Below are 16297 nucleotides of genomic sequence, written 5' to 3' on the forward strand. Positions count from 1 at the left end.
AATAAGGTAAGGCTCTCTCGCTTTCTTTCTTTTGTCTTCTCTCTCTCTCTCTCTCTCTCTCTCTTGCTTTCTTTCTTTTGCCTTTCTCTCTCTCTCTCTCTCTCTCTCTCTCTCTCTCGCTTTCTTTCTTTTACCTTTCTCTCTCTCTCTCTCACTTTCTTTCTTTTGCCTTTCTCTCTCTCTCTCTCTCTCTCTCTCTCTCTCTCTCTCTTCGCTTTCTTCTCTTGCCTTCTCTCGCTTTTTCTCTTGCGTTCTCTCTCTCTCACTTTCTTTCTCTTGCGTCTCTCTCGCATTCTCTCTCTCTCTCTCGCTTTTTCTCTTGCGTTTTCTCTCATCTTTTCTTTTGCGTTCTCTCTCCTTGTTTTTTTCTCTCTTGCGTTCTCTCTCTCTGGGTTTTTTTTTCTCTTGCGTTCTCTCTCGTTTTTTTTCTCTTGCGTTCTTTTGTTTTCTTTTTCGTACAATCTCAAATGTTTTCTTTCTCTTACGTTCTCTCTCTTTCCTTCTTTTTTTACATTTATTCTATCATATATGATGATTAATTTTGTTGTTCTGAAGTAGGCGGCGGGTACTTTTAGCAGCTATAAAACGCAACAATTGATGTGTCTTTTCTGGGTATGACAAAGACATGGCTATTTCTTCATGTCACAAAGACGTGGCTGTTTCTTCATGTCACAAAGACGTGGCTGTTTCTTCACGTCACAAAGGACGTGGCTGTTTCTTCATGTCACAAAGACGTGGCTGTTTCTTCACGTCCCAAAGACGTGGCTGTTTTCTTCACGTCACAAAGACGTGGCTGTTTCTTCACGTCCCAAAGACGTGGCTGTTTCTTCACGTCACAAAGCGTGGCTGTTTTCTTCACGTCACAAAGACGTGGCTGTTTCTTCACGTCACAAAGACGTGGCTGTTTCTTCACGTCACAAAGACGTGGCTGTTTCTTCACGTCACAAAGACGTGGCTGTTTCTTCACGTCACAAAGACGTGGCTGTTTCTTCACGTCACAAAGACGTGGCTGTTTCTTCACGTCACAAAGACGTGGCTGTTTCTTCACGTCACAAAGACGTGGCTGTTCTTCACGTCACAAAGACGTGGCTGTTTCTTCACTGGCACGTCACAAAGACGTGGCTGTTTCTTCACGTCACAAAGACGTGGCTGTTTCTTCACGTCACAAAGACGTGGCTGTTTCTTCACGTCACAAAGACGTGGCTGTTTCTTCACGTCACAAAGACGTGGCTGTTTCTTCACGTCACAAAGACGTGGCTGTTTCTTCACGTCACAAAGACGTGGCTGTTTCTTCACGTCACAAAGACGTGGCTGTTTCTTCACGTCATAAAGACATGGCTATTTCTTCATGTTACAATGACATGGCAATTTCTTCATATTACAAAGACATAACAGTTTCATGTAATGAAGAAATGGCTATTTCTTCATGTCACAAAGACGTGGCTGTTTCTTCATGTCGCCGAGCCGCGGCTGGTTTCTTCTTGTCGCCAAGCCGCGGCTGTTTCTTCGTGTCGCCAAGACGCGGCGGTTCAAGACGCGGCTGTTAAAGACGCGGCGAATTATTCGCGTCGCCGAGACGCGGCGGTTTCTTCGCGTCGCCGAGACGCGGCGGTTTCTTCGCGTCGCCGAGACGCGGCGGTTTCTTCGCGTCGCCGAGACGCGGCGGTTTCTTCGCGTCGCCGAGACGCGGCGGTTTCTTCGCGTCGCCCAGACCCGGCGGTTTCTTCGCGTCGCCCAGACCCGGCGGTTTCTTTCTTGTCGCTGAGACGCGGCGGTTTCTTCGCGTCGCCGAGACGCGGCGGTTTCTTCGCGTCGCCGAGACGCGGCTGCTTTCTCGTGTCGCCGAGACGCGGCGGTTTCTTCGTGTCGCCAAGCCGCGGCTGTTTCTTCGTGTCGCCAAGACACGGCGGTTCAAGACGCGGCTGTTCAAGACGCGGCGGTTTCTTTCTTGTCGCTGAGACGCGGCGGTTTTCTTCGCGTCGCCAAGACGCGGCGGTTTCTTCGCGTCGCCGAGACGCGGCGGTTTCTTCGCGTCGCCGAGACGCGACGGTTTCTTCGCGTCGCCGAGACGCAGCGGTTTCTTCGCGTCGCCGAAACGCGGCGGTTTCTTCGCGTCGCCGAGACGCGGCTGCTTTCTCGTGTGGCTGAGACGCGGCGGTTTCTTCGCGTCGCCGAGGCGCGGTGGTTTCTTCGCGTCGCCGAGGCGCGGCGGTTTCTTCGCGTCGCCGAGGCGCGGCGGTTTCTTCGCGTCGCCGAGGCGCGGCGGTTTCTTCGCGTCGCCGAGGCGCGCCGGTTTCTTCGCGTCGCCGAGGCGCGGCCGTTTCTTCGCGTCGCCGAGGCGCGGCCGTTTCTTCGCGTCGCCGAGGTGTGGCCGTTTCTTCGCGTCGCCCGGCCGTTTCTTCGCGTCGCCGAGGCGCGGCCGTTTCTTCGCGTCGCTGAGGCGCGGCCGTTTCTTCGCGTCGCCCGGCCGTTTCTTCGCGTCGCAGAGACCCGGCCGTTTCTTCGCGTCGCCGAGACCCGGCCGTTTCTTCGCGTCGCCGAGACCCGGCCGTATCTTGTTATAGCAAATACGTTGGTCGGTACCCAATTTACTGAAATATGAATACTTAATTCCTTATGATAAAACAATGTTCTTTTTGGCTATTCAACTTGAAAGATTTTGTGGGCAGCTGTAACATTTGTAGAACCTGAAATCCTTTTGTTTGAAAGTCTTTCTAGTTACCTTCTCAGTGAAGGCGTTCATTGAAACGTGGTGATGTTCGGACGTGTGAACAGGGTATTTGGCTGTCAAACACGTTCATCGAACGCGGTGATGTTCGGACGTGTGAACAGGGTATTTGGCTGTCGAACACGTTCGTCGAACGCAGTGATGTTTGGACGTGTGAACAGGGTATTTGGCTGTCGAACACGTTCGTCGAACGCGGTGATGTTCGGACGAGTGAACAGGGTATTTGGCTGTCGAACACGTTCGTCGAACGCGGTGATGTTCGGACGAGGGAACAGGGTATTTGGCTGTCGAACACGTTCGTCGAACGCGGTGATGTTCGGACGAGTGAACAGGCTATTTGGCTGTCGAACACGTTCGTCGAACGCGGTGATGTTCGAACGTGTGAACAGGGTATTTGGTTGGCGAACACGTTCGTTGAACGGTTCGATGAAAGTCTGTTGTCGCATGACTTTTTTGGGCAAGGCTTCATTGTCCACAAACCTTATGCATTTGGCGCTGACTCCACCTCTTTGAACCGTTTGACAGGCAAGTTCGAGAACTAGGTTCGACAAACCAGTCGACTGAGTAAACCCCTCAAATTTTCAGCATTCAAGTCCAGGAGGATTATCTCTGCTGTTTTAGTTACTAATTTTTAAAGTATTTTTTGAAGGTCGCTCATAAATGCCAGAGGCAAAGGACAGTGATATCGCCCTGGAAACTGACCATATATTAATATGACCAGTGCCCAAGCCACCTTTCCACTCAAGCTAGGACCATTGAAAGCCAGGCAATGGCTGCTGATGACTTAAGTAGATAGAAATGTAGGCTCCCCCAAACACTCCATCTTTTGCTCACAAGGATTGTGAGGTTGCAGACACTATAAGAAGCTGTCGGGATAGTGACAATACCCTAGCTAACAGGATAATGCCCCTAATGACTGATCATATATACATTTGATCAGTGCACACGCCCCCTCTTCACCCATGTTAGGAACAGAGAAACCCAGGCAATGGCTGCTGATGACTTAGCAGATAGACATATAGATTCCCTCAAACGCCCCATCCTAGCCCACAAGGATGGTGAGGTTGCAGACACAAGAAGCTATCGGGATAGTTTTTAATCCCCTAGCTAGCAGGACAATGCCCTAGAGACTGTAACAGATAGATATATAGATTCCCCCAAATGCCCCATCCTCAGCTCACAAGGATGGTGAGGTTCCAGACACTGCAAGAAACTATCCAGTTTGAAAAGGACTCTAACCCAAGTCCGGCAGACGGTCAGACAGGGAGTTTTCCAATAGGCCTTGATTTTCATGGTATATTCTGCGTAGAAACACTCTTAGTAGTAACGAAAATATAAAGAATAAGGTAATAATCCACAAATATTGATAGAAAGAAAATATAGATAGAAAGTGAAGATAAAAATAGGGAAAAATTCAATAAATATTGATAGAAAGAAGAAATTCCAACATAGAGAGAATGTACGAGCATTAGGATATACTATTTTTTTATGTATTTCAAAATGGAAGCGTTGTATAAATCACAGCAAATTTCAAATATTGAAAAACAGGATGCGTTTGCGACCGCTAAAAAATAGAAATTCTGCTTTTTGCATCCGCATTCAAGAATAAATGAAATTTTAGAATAATAAAAAAAAAAAATTGGAACAATGGAACAGGCGTTTTCTAGTTAAAGTTTGTGAATAAACTATATAGTATTACATAGTTTGAAAGGGGGAGGGGGAATTTGCGTTTGATTGCTTGAAACTAGTGTCTGAGGTTTAACTGGTAAAAATGGTAAAAGGGAAAAACACCGAATATGTTCTTTTATAACAAGATGAATATTTTTTTGCAAGGGTTCAAACACAATAATTTCATTTCCTATTCTGACAGTTGTATCACAAGTTAAGTTTTGTAACAATATGGAAGTTGATTTGGTTTATATGCTATTCGTTATATATATATATATATATATATATATATATATATATATATATATATATATATATATATATATATGTATATATGTATATATATATATATATATATATATATATATATAATATATATATATATGTCTATCTCTTTATATATTAATATATATCTATATCTATATCCATTTCCTTGTTTTCCAGTAATTTAAGATTTTGTCAAAATTTCCAACACGAACAGAAATGCTCTTTTGGCGATCCTTGGCAGTCAAGGAATTGTAAACAGAGTCTTAGTATTTCTTTCTTATCCATTGACGCCCCAAAACATTGACTTTCGCTCTTGAAATTAACAAAAGAACTACGTCATTAGTTTTATGTTCTAAAGTGTAAGTGTTCTAACTGGATTTACGTTGGTCTTGCCTAGTTATATGGTAAGGAAATTTCAAAGTGCATTATTTTGTTGTCTGTGTTATGATATACTGTGTTTTGTTACGTGTTGTTGCTCTTTTTTTTTCTTGTGTATGAGATTACTTGATTATTCCTCTTTTTAGTGCGTTTGTTATTTTAGTAGATCATGTAGTATTTACCAGAGAAATTAGCTATATGTCTCCTAGACGTTTTAATCGGCTGTAACTCCATGTAATGAAAACTATAATTGACAATGTTCAGGTGCATACATGGGTTTGCATGCATACATTCGTATGTGTATAGATATTCATACATGGTGTATGTATACATATGCGATGATACCTAAAGGTGTAATGATACCTGAAGGGGTGAATGATGCATACTTCGATGTGGATACATATAGATAGAAACCATGTGATAGTGATGCTAAAGCTAGTCCACAGGTTGTTCTGGAACTTTTGCTTTTATTTTATTTTGGGGGGTGAGTGGCCGGTTGATTATTTCTTATATATATATATATATTTTTTTTTCTAATTAAAGGACTCGGATAACTATAGTCCATTTCTTTTAGCGATGCATATTTGCACAGACTCGCAGCGGTGCCCTTTTAGCTCGGAAAAGTTTCTGGATCGCTGATTGGTTGGACAAGATAATTCTAACCAATCAGCGATCAGAAAACTTTAACGAGGTAAAAGGGCGCCGCCGCTAGTCGGTGTAAATATGCATCGCTAAAAGAAATGGACTATAGTAACATTAGAACCAACGGCAAGTTTTGCCTACATCTTTATTAGTGGCTTTAACAGTTACTTTTACTTTACTTTTAAGGGCTGCGTTTCCGGTCCTGTACAGCAAGGGAACTCTAGTCTCTACGGGACCTCCACAGTTAATGCTAAAGCACAGATTAGAAGATAGAAGTCGAGAATAATCCAATGATTATCTGATTAGAATGCTAGCCAATGTCATTATTGATAAAGACCTTATAAAACCGTACCGATTTAGCCTAAATGTTACTATGATTTAGGGAGTTTCTTTGCCTGGTGAATGCCAGACTGGGTTAAGTCCCCCTCAAACTAGTTAGTTAATTTGGTCGCTGATTCATCATCCTTGTGAGCTAAGGTTTATCTGCCGAGTCATTAGCAGCCATTGCCTGGCCCTCCTTGGTCCTAGCTTGGGGGGGGGGGGAGGGGGCTTGTGCGCTGATCATATGTAGTATGGTCAGTCTCTAAGGCACTGTTCTGCTTGATAGGGCAATATCACTGTCCCTTGCTCTGTAAAAACTGTCCCTTGCTCTTTAAAAACTGTCTGACGACAGACGACCATATCCAGGTTTATTGAAGAGTTGTGTTTGTATCTATGTAGGTGTCTGCCACACATCGCCTAGCGTTTTCATGAAAAACTGTTGTTGAAAATGGCAAAGAATGGGAAGTCTCCTTTAACTAGGGTAAGGACGGTACTTGAAGTACTAAATGTCTAGGTAGACTTCTTGAAGCCTTGTTACATGAAACCTTGTTAAATGGTGTAAGAAAAGTAATTTAGAATATTGCATTAAATATAACCAAAGCTATTAGTAATCTTGAAGTATTTTTAGTACCAAGAATCAATTGAAGTTTGAGGTAATTTATATTTATCATAAGATTTTAAAAACTTCCAGATGTTATCAATTTAGTCTGGTTAGATATCGTCAAATTTAAAGTAATGGTAGATATGAGAACGGATCACTCAAAAGCAGAAATAAGGAGAATCTTGTTTAATATACCCTAAATTAGCTTTATCGCCCTTTAATATATAATATCATTAATCTAACCATGACCACACGCACGCCCACACAAAATACATCAAAATGATCTTTACAAATCGCCTAGCAGTAGTGACATTTTCATATAACTAGTTCGTGGTGTAAACATAAAACACTTGCTAAGCTATTGCAGAAAATAGAAATTAAATTAATTCTTGTAGCAAATTTGTAATGTCAGTCTTGCCATACGGAGTTCTATTACTCCGCTATCGATTGATTTATTTAGCTGTCACTATCGAGAGTACGTCATTCATCCTGGCAAGCGTCAAACCTGGTTTGCATATTCTTAGGAAACTTATCGTAAGCTAGAAAAAAATAAATCGTGGGGAACATCCCCCTTTTAATTTCTCTGGATGTACGGCTAAAAACTAAACGACAGTCTCCGTGCAAAAAAAAAAAAAAATAAAAAAAGTCGTGACGAATACAACTTTTTTGCTTTGGTTGCTAAAAAAATGGTGAAATTTATCTGTTTAAAGACATTCTTACTGGACACTAATTATGTATGTAATGTATGTATGTACTGGTATGTCTTGTTAAACTTTTCTCGAATGAGTTTTATCCTTAAATAGTTAGTCTCCTTCAGTTTGCATGTTTCAGAATTTGCTAAAACTCTTATGGATAGCAATATCAATAGTTAAATTTCTGTTCGTACGTGAAATTAATGATGTAGTGTATGATTAATATAATTTGATAAACCATTTTATTAGAAGGGGTGATGTGCAGTCTTGTCTATTTTTAAGGCTTAATGTTAAACATTTAAACATTTTGACATTTTAACTTATTATATTAAGCAACTCTTTTAATTGCATGGTTTTTAAGCTGTCCTGTTGATGAAAGTTTATTTCATATTACTAATTTTGTTAAAACCTTTGCTATTTCTAAAATATTTTGAGCTGTAATCTCGGGGGGGGGGGGGGTTGTTGAAGAGAGGGGTAGAGCACTTTTTAAATCAACTTGGTTTTCTTCAAATAAAAGGGCCAAGGGTGCCATGTGGTTTGTGAAGTTTCTTAACCTTGAAGTGTTTAATTAATTTAAAGGTTTCTTCGATTTTCACTTTTATTTTTCTAAATCTTATCGTAATTTTTTAGAGCCAGCCTTACTGCTTCCATCTTTTAGTTAACAGTTCGTACCCTTCTGCTTTTATTTGGGATCAACCATATGATAAGACTAAGCCTTCCTTATGTAATGTTCTGGCTTTGTGTATATGCATGTGTATGTATCCAAGTGTTTATGGTTGTGTGCATGTATGTGTACGTATGTGTATTTGTGTTTGTATGTGTAAATATCTATGTATATGCGTGTGTATTTCCTGCCACGCTGACTGTAGGGAGAGAGACGTGTTCACCCTCTGGTGATAGGGGGTACCTTGAGGTCAAGGTCTATATATCTGGACCGTGCTTGAGGTACACTCTGAAAGTACAATCTCCCACAAACTGTCGAACCAGCGGTTTGTAGTTAGAAAAGGGGCAGGTGGATTGTAGGTGTGATAAGGGTTGAACATGTACGTGTGCGCGTGCATATCTCGAGTACTTAAATCATTTTTGACGTTAGCGTACACTAGTAGTAATATGAAAAGTCTTAATGATCAACTTAAGACAAAATGAGATATATCGCTTTACTGTTTAAAATACATAATTGTTTACATACTACCCCAATTCTATTCCTTCGGTCTTATGTGAACGTTAAAACTGTAATAAATTACCTGACTTATTCTAGAATATTTTTATTCTTTAATAGCACACGATATTAATAACATTATTCATGTTCATTTCATTGTCCCCTCTTTTTTTACACTTTTTTTTTTTTCTTTTTTTTAAATGGGTTCCCTTTGGGAAATATCACGCTCTGCACCAATATCCTAAAGAGATTTGTAAATGTTTTATTTCTCATCCCGAATCATTTGTTTCAATCTTTTTCTCCTTAAGCTTCCGGATCCAGTTCCTTTGGTACCTTTCTATCCTCTTGCTCAATTTAGGAGTCATCTGTTGGGGATTTATTTTCTCCCAGGGGGTTAACAAGGGAAATCAGTCTCAATTACTGGATGTCATTGCAAGGGTCTACTAGTTTTAAAGTTTTTTTTTTTTTTTTATTCTTTTTTCAAATGTTACTTATTTATTTAACTTGGCTATTATACCTTGTCAATATTCCAGTTGTTCTGTTGATATTATTCCTTACTTCTTTACCTCTTCAGCATTTTCTACTTAGTATTTAACTGGGCCATTTTACCTCGTCAACATTTTACTCTAATATTATGGTGTGCTTTTTAAATCACGTACAGTTTTAATCTGGTTTTAACGCTTTAACTTAACGCTTTATACCTTGTCAACATTTTCTAGTTACTCGATTATTATACTGCTCTTATTTTATCTTGTCAGTTCTATAGTTCTTCAAGTGGTTATTATATTTTACTAAAAGTTATAAACATTTTCCAGTTTTGTGTTGAACCTCTTTACCTTATAAACATTTGTTAATATTGATAATGCTGTACGAGTTTTCATTTTTTAATTTAAGCTATTACGTTGCATCCCTCTACACAAAATTTCACTTTGTCAAATTTTACGTTATTTTACTTTGTAAAAATTTTACGTTATTTTACTTTGTAAAAATTTTACGTTATTTTACTTTGTCAAAATTTTACGTTATTTTACTTTGTCAAAATTTTCCGTTATTTTACTTTGTCAAAATTTTCCGTTATTTTACTTTGTCAAAATTTTCCGTTATTTTACTTTGTCAAAATTTTCCGTTATTTTACTTTGTCAAAATTTTCCGTTATTTTACTTTGTCAAAATTTTCCGTTATTTTACTTTGTCAAAATTTTCCGTTATTTTACTTTGTCAAAATTTTCCGTTATTTTACTTTGTCAAAATTTTCCGTTATTTTACTTTGTCAAAATTTTCCGTTATTTTACTTTGTCAAAATTTTCCGTTATTTTACTTTGTCAAAATTTTCCGTTATTTTACTTTGTCAAAATTTTCCGTTATTTTACTTTGTCAAAATATTCTAGATAAAATTGCTATAAAATTGTTGTACTTAACCTCATTAAGTTTTCTAGTTATTCTATTATGCTATACCTCTTGACCTTGTCAACATTTTCCATACTGTTATTTTTTTTAGTTACTGTTATTATGCCGTAATTAAATTTATTTTAAATTTAGTCCTAGTTTTCTTGGGGTTATCGTGAAGTATTCGGTAATAATTCTACTGTTTACGAATCCCTGAATTTTTTTTTCTATCAAAGTATAGACAAGAATATTAGAATGTTTTATACTTTTGACGTGTCCTTTCATTAATGTTAGTTGCGTTTTACTACTGAATTCTTTAGGAATTTGTCTTTTTCTTTAATATATCTTTCAGTGAATAACCAAACCAAAACAAAGTCAGCATGAACAAAAATTTGAGGGTAGACACAACCTTTAGATTGTAACTTAATTTTCATATTTCAATCGAGCGATAACAATTCAATAGCGATAAAATTTAACTTTTTCATAAATTTAACAAACTATTTTAATTTCAACTACTTATATTGTTAGCAAAGAAATCTTGATTTGCAAGATAATCTTCGCATTTGCTTAATAAGAACAAAAATTCACAATCTTTTCAGAGTTTCGGAAGAATGATTCTTTAATGAGATGTCATTCAGGGTCGACACCCCGAAAAAGATATTGAATATCCCAAACGTAATTTGATAATACAAAATACTTACTTTGTAATATAAGATTAAGTCAAAACAGCATTTGACTACTCATGCATTAAAGTATGTATTTATAGTATGTATACATTTATTTGTGAAAATTGCATGTGTATATTAAACGGCTTTTGTCAATAACGTTGGAATGAATTGGTATAATAAATGACAATATAAGAATGACAAAAATTTGAAATTGACACCAAACTTTTTAGTGGTTTGAATTTAATGTAGTCGGATGGCTGTTACGGCTTGCTGCGTAGGAAACACTTAAAGGGAATTTTTTTTTATTTGTATGTGCGTTGTTTGCTGCACGTGCGTTAAATGGCTCCCCCTTGCAGCAGACCTGCATATGTAAGTGTGACCTGTCCTAGAGCCTTAAAGGAGATACTAGAGTTTTAGGCAGTTAATGGTGATCTAATCCTGTTTTTCACTAGCGCTGAGGAAAGCTATCGGATTAAGATGGAATGACAGAGGCCCATATGTTGGGGCGTAAACTGTAGATTGCGAGAACCAGTGCACGTGAAGGCTTGCGTAACAGTGTTTGTCTTTCGGTATAGGTTGCTTTGCTGGGTGTTTTAAATAAGATTGCAAGGCATAACTTTCCCCACTGAGAGTTCCAGGCGCTGGAAAACCTCAGAGGTGGCGGCAGACTGAAATAAAATCAGCAGGAATAACCAAATAGTTGAGATATACAATTTCTGCCACGGACACATCCACGGTGTCCTTTTGGAGTTGTCTTCAGTCCGAAGAGGATACAAGGAAATTGTGGGAGGGGGGGGGGGCATGATTCTGTGCAGTGGGACATCAAAGCTTTCCACCATCCAATTAGCTGCAGGGTTGCAAGTTGTAGTCAAATGTAAGGTGATGTCGTAATTATGCCCATGATGTCCCTAATTGAAATGTGAAAGTGGTACCCCTGATAAAAGAAATGTGCCGAGATAACTAATTTTGCTATCCAAGCCGGCGAGTCTAAAGCGATAAGATGGGAAGTCAATTTGACGTGATTTTGGGGAAAACTACCCCGAAGTTGATGGCAAGTGCCCACACCTGTAGTTTTGTTAATGCACCTTTGAAGATTGACATGATGGCATATTTAGTAATGCCTACCATATGAACTTCAGCGTGAGGGTTGAGAGGCCACTAACCAATTGAAACTCCTGTTTGTGCAGAGATCGAAACCCATGACCTATAGGTTAATAACTTAGAGTGGTGTTCAAGTCAAGAGGACGACTTCTTTACAAAGGGAGACTTGCAGTGTGTGTTGCAGGGTTTCCACAAGTGGTACTTTTTCCAGTTAGTCAGTGGTGAGCGTTTCTGGAAAAGGTGCCTGCGATAGTCATTTTATCAGGGTTATGTTGAAGAGTGAAATTATTCGGTAATGAAGTGAGAGAAGTCTGCATTGACACAAACCACGAGTCTTGATTGTTTAGTGAAGACATGCACAAGGGTCATGTGGTCTGCAAATGGACTTATAAAGTGATGAACTGACAAATATACAGTTATTTGGAGTTAAGGATAGAGTATCGGGATTCCACCCTCGGTTTTCTATGGAAGGCCAATGGACGCGGTAATCTGTTGAATATGAGTACTGCCTCTACAACAATTAAACTGGAATCTCTTAAGATTAAGAGGAGTGCAGTCCGTCCAAGAAAGTTAGGACCAGTAGCAGTTGATAGGGCTTTCTAGGAGTTTTAGCCGACAGCCCTAAAGGAAACTCTCTTAAGGTTCTTTGCCTCGCCTTTCGAGTTTCTGATGGGAGCAAGACTGGCAGACAAGAACTAATGATAATAGTTAACCATAGCCAGGAACAATTTCAGCACTTTGACAGTGAAGGACTGTGGAATTTCTATACTGCTGATACATCATCAAAGTTAGGGTGAACGTTCTCGGTAATGATGTAATGAGCTAAGATGCCACTAGGCATCAACGATACTCCTGTTTTACCAGAATAAAAGTTGTACCTGAATAAAAGTATATTCTGCTACAAGAAGTGTTCTTTGGAGGGAAGAATACTAGTATGTCATAGACATAACCTATACAATAAAAACGGTCCCTTAAGATCAAGGTGATGGTGGTTTTAGTCTTCTCGAATCATGGGCATGTGCTAATACCTCTTTATGAGATGGTCAGAAAATACTTGAGCAGTGAAGGTAGGTAGAAATGTAGACTAGGTTTGGAAGGTGGTAGTAGTTTGGTTAGATCTGCATGTTAGGAAGTGTAAATCCGGGGATAGGGATCCATTCTTCTTGACTTGTGCAGGGGCGATGACCATGGACTTTGGGAATTTTGACAAAAGCCTAAATCTTCATTTTGGCCAATGTTAAGAAACTGCCAAATGGCCAGACCTAGTTCTTGGAGGTGGGGGGGGGTGTGATGTAAGGTGAGGGAGCAGATGTTTACCAAGCATTGATATGCGATCTCAACCAAGAGAAGGAAATTAGAGTGGAAATCTTAACCGTTGAGAAGCGGTGGAACATTAGCGTTAATAAAACTGTTGGTACTAGACACCCCCAAAAGACTGCCTGCACCTTGTAACCGTATGTTGAGTTAACTGATCAGTTTGTGACAACCAGGCAGTCTATGAATGACTGCTGCGTGTGTAAGAGGGAATGTGATAGAATGGAACGGTGCACAAATATCTAGCAGAAAATGAACCTTATATCATGACAATTGCAAAAATAGTTAATGGGAAGGCCACTGCCACATCGGATTTGACATCGGGTAGCACATTTCTTGGCAGTCCCGAGTCTGGAGTGATAGTAGCACGAGGGGGAGAAGTGTCCTCAAGTGGCTTTTGAGGGCGTTGGTTGGGGTGCAGGCATGGGGTGTCCTAAGTAGGTGGCAAGTGGCATGTAGCAAGGTGGGTATCGGTCTTAAACTTTTCACTACAGCTTCATTCGGCATTGTGGCTGTCCCCTTCATGAGTGGCGTTGTTGTGGAGTCCTTAACAGTGGGGATGGTGTTGGCCGAATGTGGCTGTCCCCTTCGTCAGGAGTGGCGTTATTGATGGAGTCCTTAACAGTGGTGAGGTGGTTGTCCTGAAGGGTATCTGTTAGTAAGGAAGCCCTTCATGAGTAAGATTTGTATATCGGATAGGATAGCTTGCACGCGTTCTGGCAGGTGTTGCACATAAAGGGTACGAAATACATTCACTTTCTAGAGTAACTGAATGAAGACTAACAATGCTGCTGTTGAGAGCTGATAAATCATGTCTACACTAACAGCTGGCGATTTTGAGTAGGCCTATTAATCAGAGTTATGGTTTGAGGACATTATACTGAATTGAGGCATCACATAGCTCACAAAGCCAATCTGAAATTTCAGGGAAGGTGACGTCTGAGGTCGCACAGAAGACATTGCCTGGTTTACTGTTTGAGCTGAGCGTGCACTTCTGCGGAACTGAACCTTTGCACTCAGGAACCAAGAAAACTCCTCTCGACTGACGAAGAGAGGGATTAGAACTGCGGTAGCATTGGCAAACTAGTCAAATTCCGTGGTGGACATCGTTAGAGGATATGGCAGATGTAGCAGTGAGGTGGGAAGCGGCCTGGGTGTTCGATTCACTCTACAGGTCGACAATGTGACGGACCTGAAGAATGTTTTAAGACTGAAGGAAAACCTATCTCTATTACTGAAGAGACCATAGTGGTTTTTTAAACTTTTTTTGTCAATTGGCTTGACATTGGCATAAATATATATATATACTAACAGTAATGAAAATCTTATAAATTAAGTGTTACATTAAACTGCTTTAGTAGCTTAATTTTAATGGTGTCTGATGGCTATTACCATGAATTGCATCTCGATGGCGGCTGTTGAAGAAAATGTAAATTGGACATTCTTCTTTATATGCTTTGCTTGCTGCACGTGCACTAATATCATTAAAGTCTATTTTCAGTAGAAATTGATCAGTGAAAAAATATTTGCCAGCATTTGCCAGCTACACTAGGTTCGTCGGATTCTTGTTTATTTTTTTTAATCACTAAGCCTAATAAATTGCAGCTATTGTTGCTAGTTTTATTTAATGTTACCTGGGATCTTTACGTAGCTCATAGCTACGCGGTAAATGGCCTTGTGGTCCCTGCTCTTGGTTTCGGGCCAAACATTTCATAAATTTCATAAATCGTAACTCATAGTAATCAAAATTTACCTTGCTAGTTGAGATTATTTTATGAATTGACTATCAATTATGGAGAGAATAGAGGAAAATAAAATTTATTTAGTTATTTATACGGACAAATGAAATTGAAATATGAACTGAAAATTCAAAAATATTCAAAGGAAAAAATGGGGAAGGTAACCAAATACGTAGGAGAGCGCTTGACAAACTCTGTACATCTTCAGATTACTACTAAAGTCTTAATGGTCATTGGATCTTGAAGAAGGGTAGGTCAGGAGCCTTATTTAAGTTTTTCTTACGCAATGCATATTTTTTGTGGAAGTAGGACACCTTTTTAAAACTCTTGAATTCCTTTTTATATAACCATTTCAGAATTTTAGTTTACATGTAAGAATTCATGTAATTTATTATTGTTAGGACCTGGTTGTGTATGGAAGTGTATACAGTATATGTAACAATTTGGCAAAGTTTAAGTGCATGTTTGTGTGTAAATTTGACAGACTATAAACAGGAAAATAAAGTAAGCTCCTTTTTCAACAATATCAGGATTTCAGATTGGATGTAAGACTGTAGTTTATTTGCTAGGATCTGGTGTGTATGTATGGAAGTACTTGTGTGAGTTTGTGTGTGAACATTGTTGTGGAATTTGACTCTCAAAAAGGAAGGGAAGTAGAATATAACTTAAACTAAAAAAAAAAGAAAAATACTCTTAATGGAAAAAGTTAAGAGCTGGACGAACTTGTAACTTTAGCTTTGTCTCGAGTTATTCCAGCACGTTTCTTATTTATCTCATAATTCTAGAGGTCTTATAAGACTCTTGAAGTTTACAGTACCATTAAAACTTTCTTACTAAGATATTTTCATACTATATTTTTCCTGCTTTTAATTATTGGTTGCGTTACGTATCAAACTTTTTTTTCTTTTTTCTCCAAGGTTGGTTCTTTTAAAAGCTCAATATCATTTAGCTTTTTATTCAATGTTCCAATTCATGCCAGCTTCTTAAAAGCAATGTATCAACAAAAGCTTTTTACCTCTGCCAACAAAGTTGGAAGGAAGTCATGTTTTCGCCCCAGTCTGTTTGTGAACAGCTTCCTGGATACAATTTCAATCGTAATGAAACTTTCAGCGATTAACTTTTATGCTTAAAGATGGAAATTTTTAAATTTGGAAGGTAAAGGTCAAGGTCACGGTAAAGCTAAACGTCCAATTCGCATAATCAGCCATAGGTTTGAACATCGTTGTCACAGAATTCAAACTTAGTTCGTATTTTAGTGTATGAAAATCCACGCCAATTAATACATGTTAAGGCCAAAGGTCAAGGTTGAGCAAAAGGTTGAAAACTAAGCTGCCGTGGCGGATGTCTGCGCTCTAGCGAGTGCCCCTCTAATTATCAAAGATTCAGTCATGGTAACTTTTAATAACTCCGTATTATTGATCATCTTATTCCAGTTTTTAAGTCTTGGTAGATTATATAAAAGCAGTGCATTTAGTGATTCTCTTCAAAGTCCTAACAGCTTCTTTTACCGCTCTAATTATCATTGTGGTTATCTCTTAGATAGAATCAATTTAAAATCTTTGGCGGATTTCGTTCTTTGAACTTTCTCAAGTGTTCCTAGAAATTGAAATGTATGAAGCATGAAGATTTCAATG

General features: G+C 39.1%; 1 protein-coding gene and 1 long non-coding RNA gene across 2 annotated transcripts; one reads left to right on the forward strand and one right to left on the reverse strand.

Annotated features, from left to right (window-relative positions):
- Window positions 1–1559: 1559 nt before the first annotated feature.
- On the reverse strand, window positions 1560–3174 carry LOC137621857 (uncharacterized). The gene is made up of 2 exons (XM_068352364.1): window positions 2796–3174; window positions 1560–2554 (listed from the first exon to the last, which is right to left on the reverse strand). Exons 1-2 carry the CDS (start codon window positions 3172–3174, stop codon window positions 1560–1562), a joined length of 1374 nt encoding a protein of 457 aa, XP_068208465.1.
- A 1672-nt stretch (window positions 3175–4846) lies between these two features.
- LOC137622071 (uncharacterized) lies at window positions 4847–14150 on the forward strand. The gene is made up of 2 exons (XR_011040344.1): window positions 4847–5067; window positions 13852–14150. It is a non-coding gene; the product is annotated as an uncharacterized lncRNA (long non-coding RNA).
- The last annotated feature ends 2147 nt before the right edge of the window (window positions 14151–16297 follow it).

Source organism: Palaemon carinicauda, chromosome 28 (assembly GCF_036898095.1).
Source record: "Palaemon carinicauda isolate YSFRI2023 chromosome 28, ASM3689809v2, whole genome shotgun sequence".
NCBI lineage: Eukaryota > Metazoa > Arthropoda > Malacostraca > Decapoda > Palaemonidae > Palaemon > Palaemon carinicauda.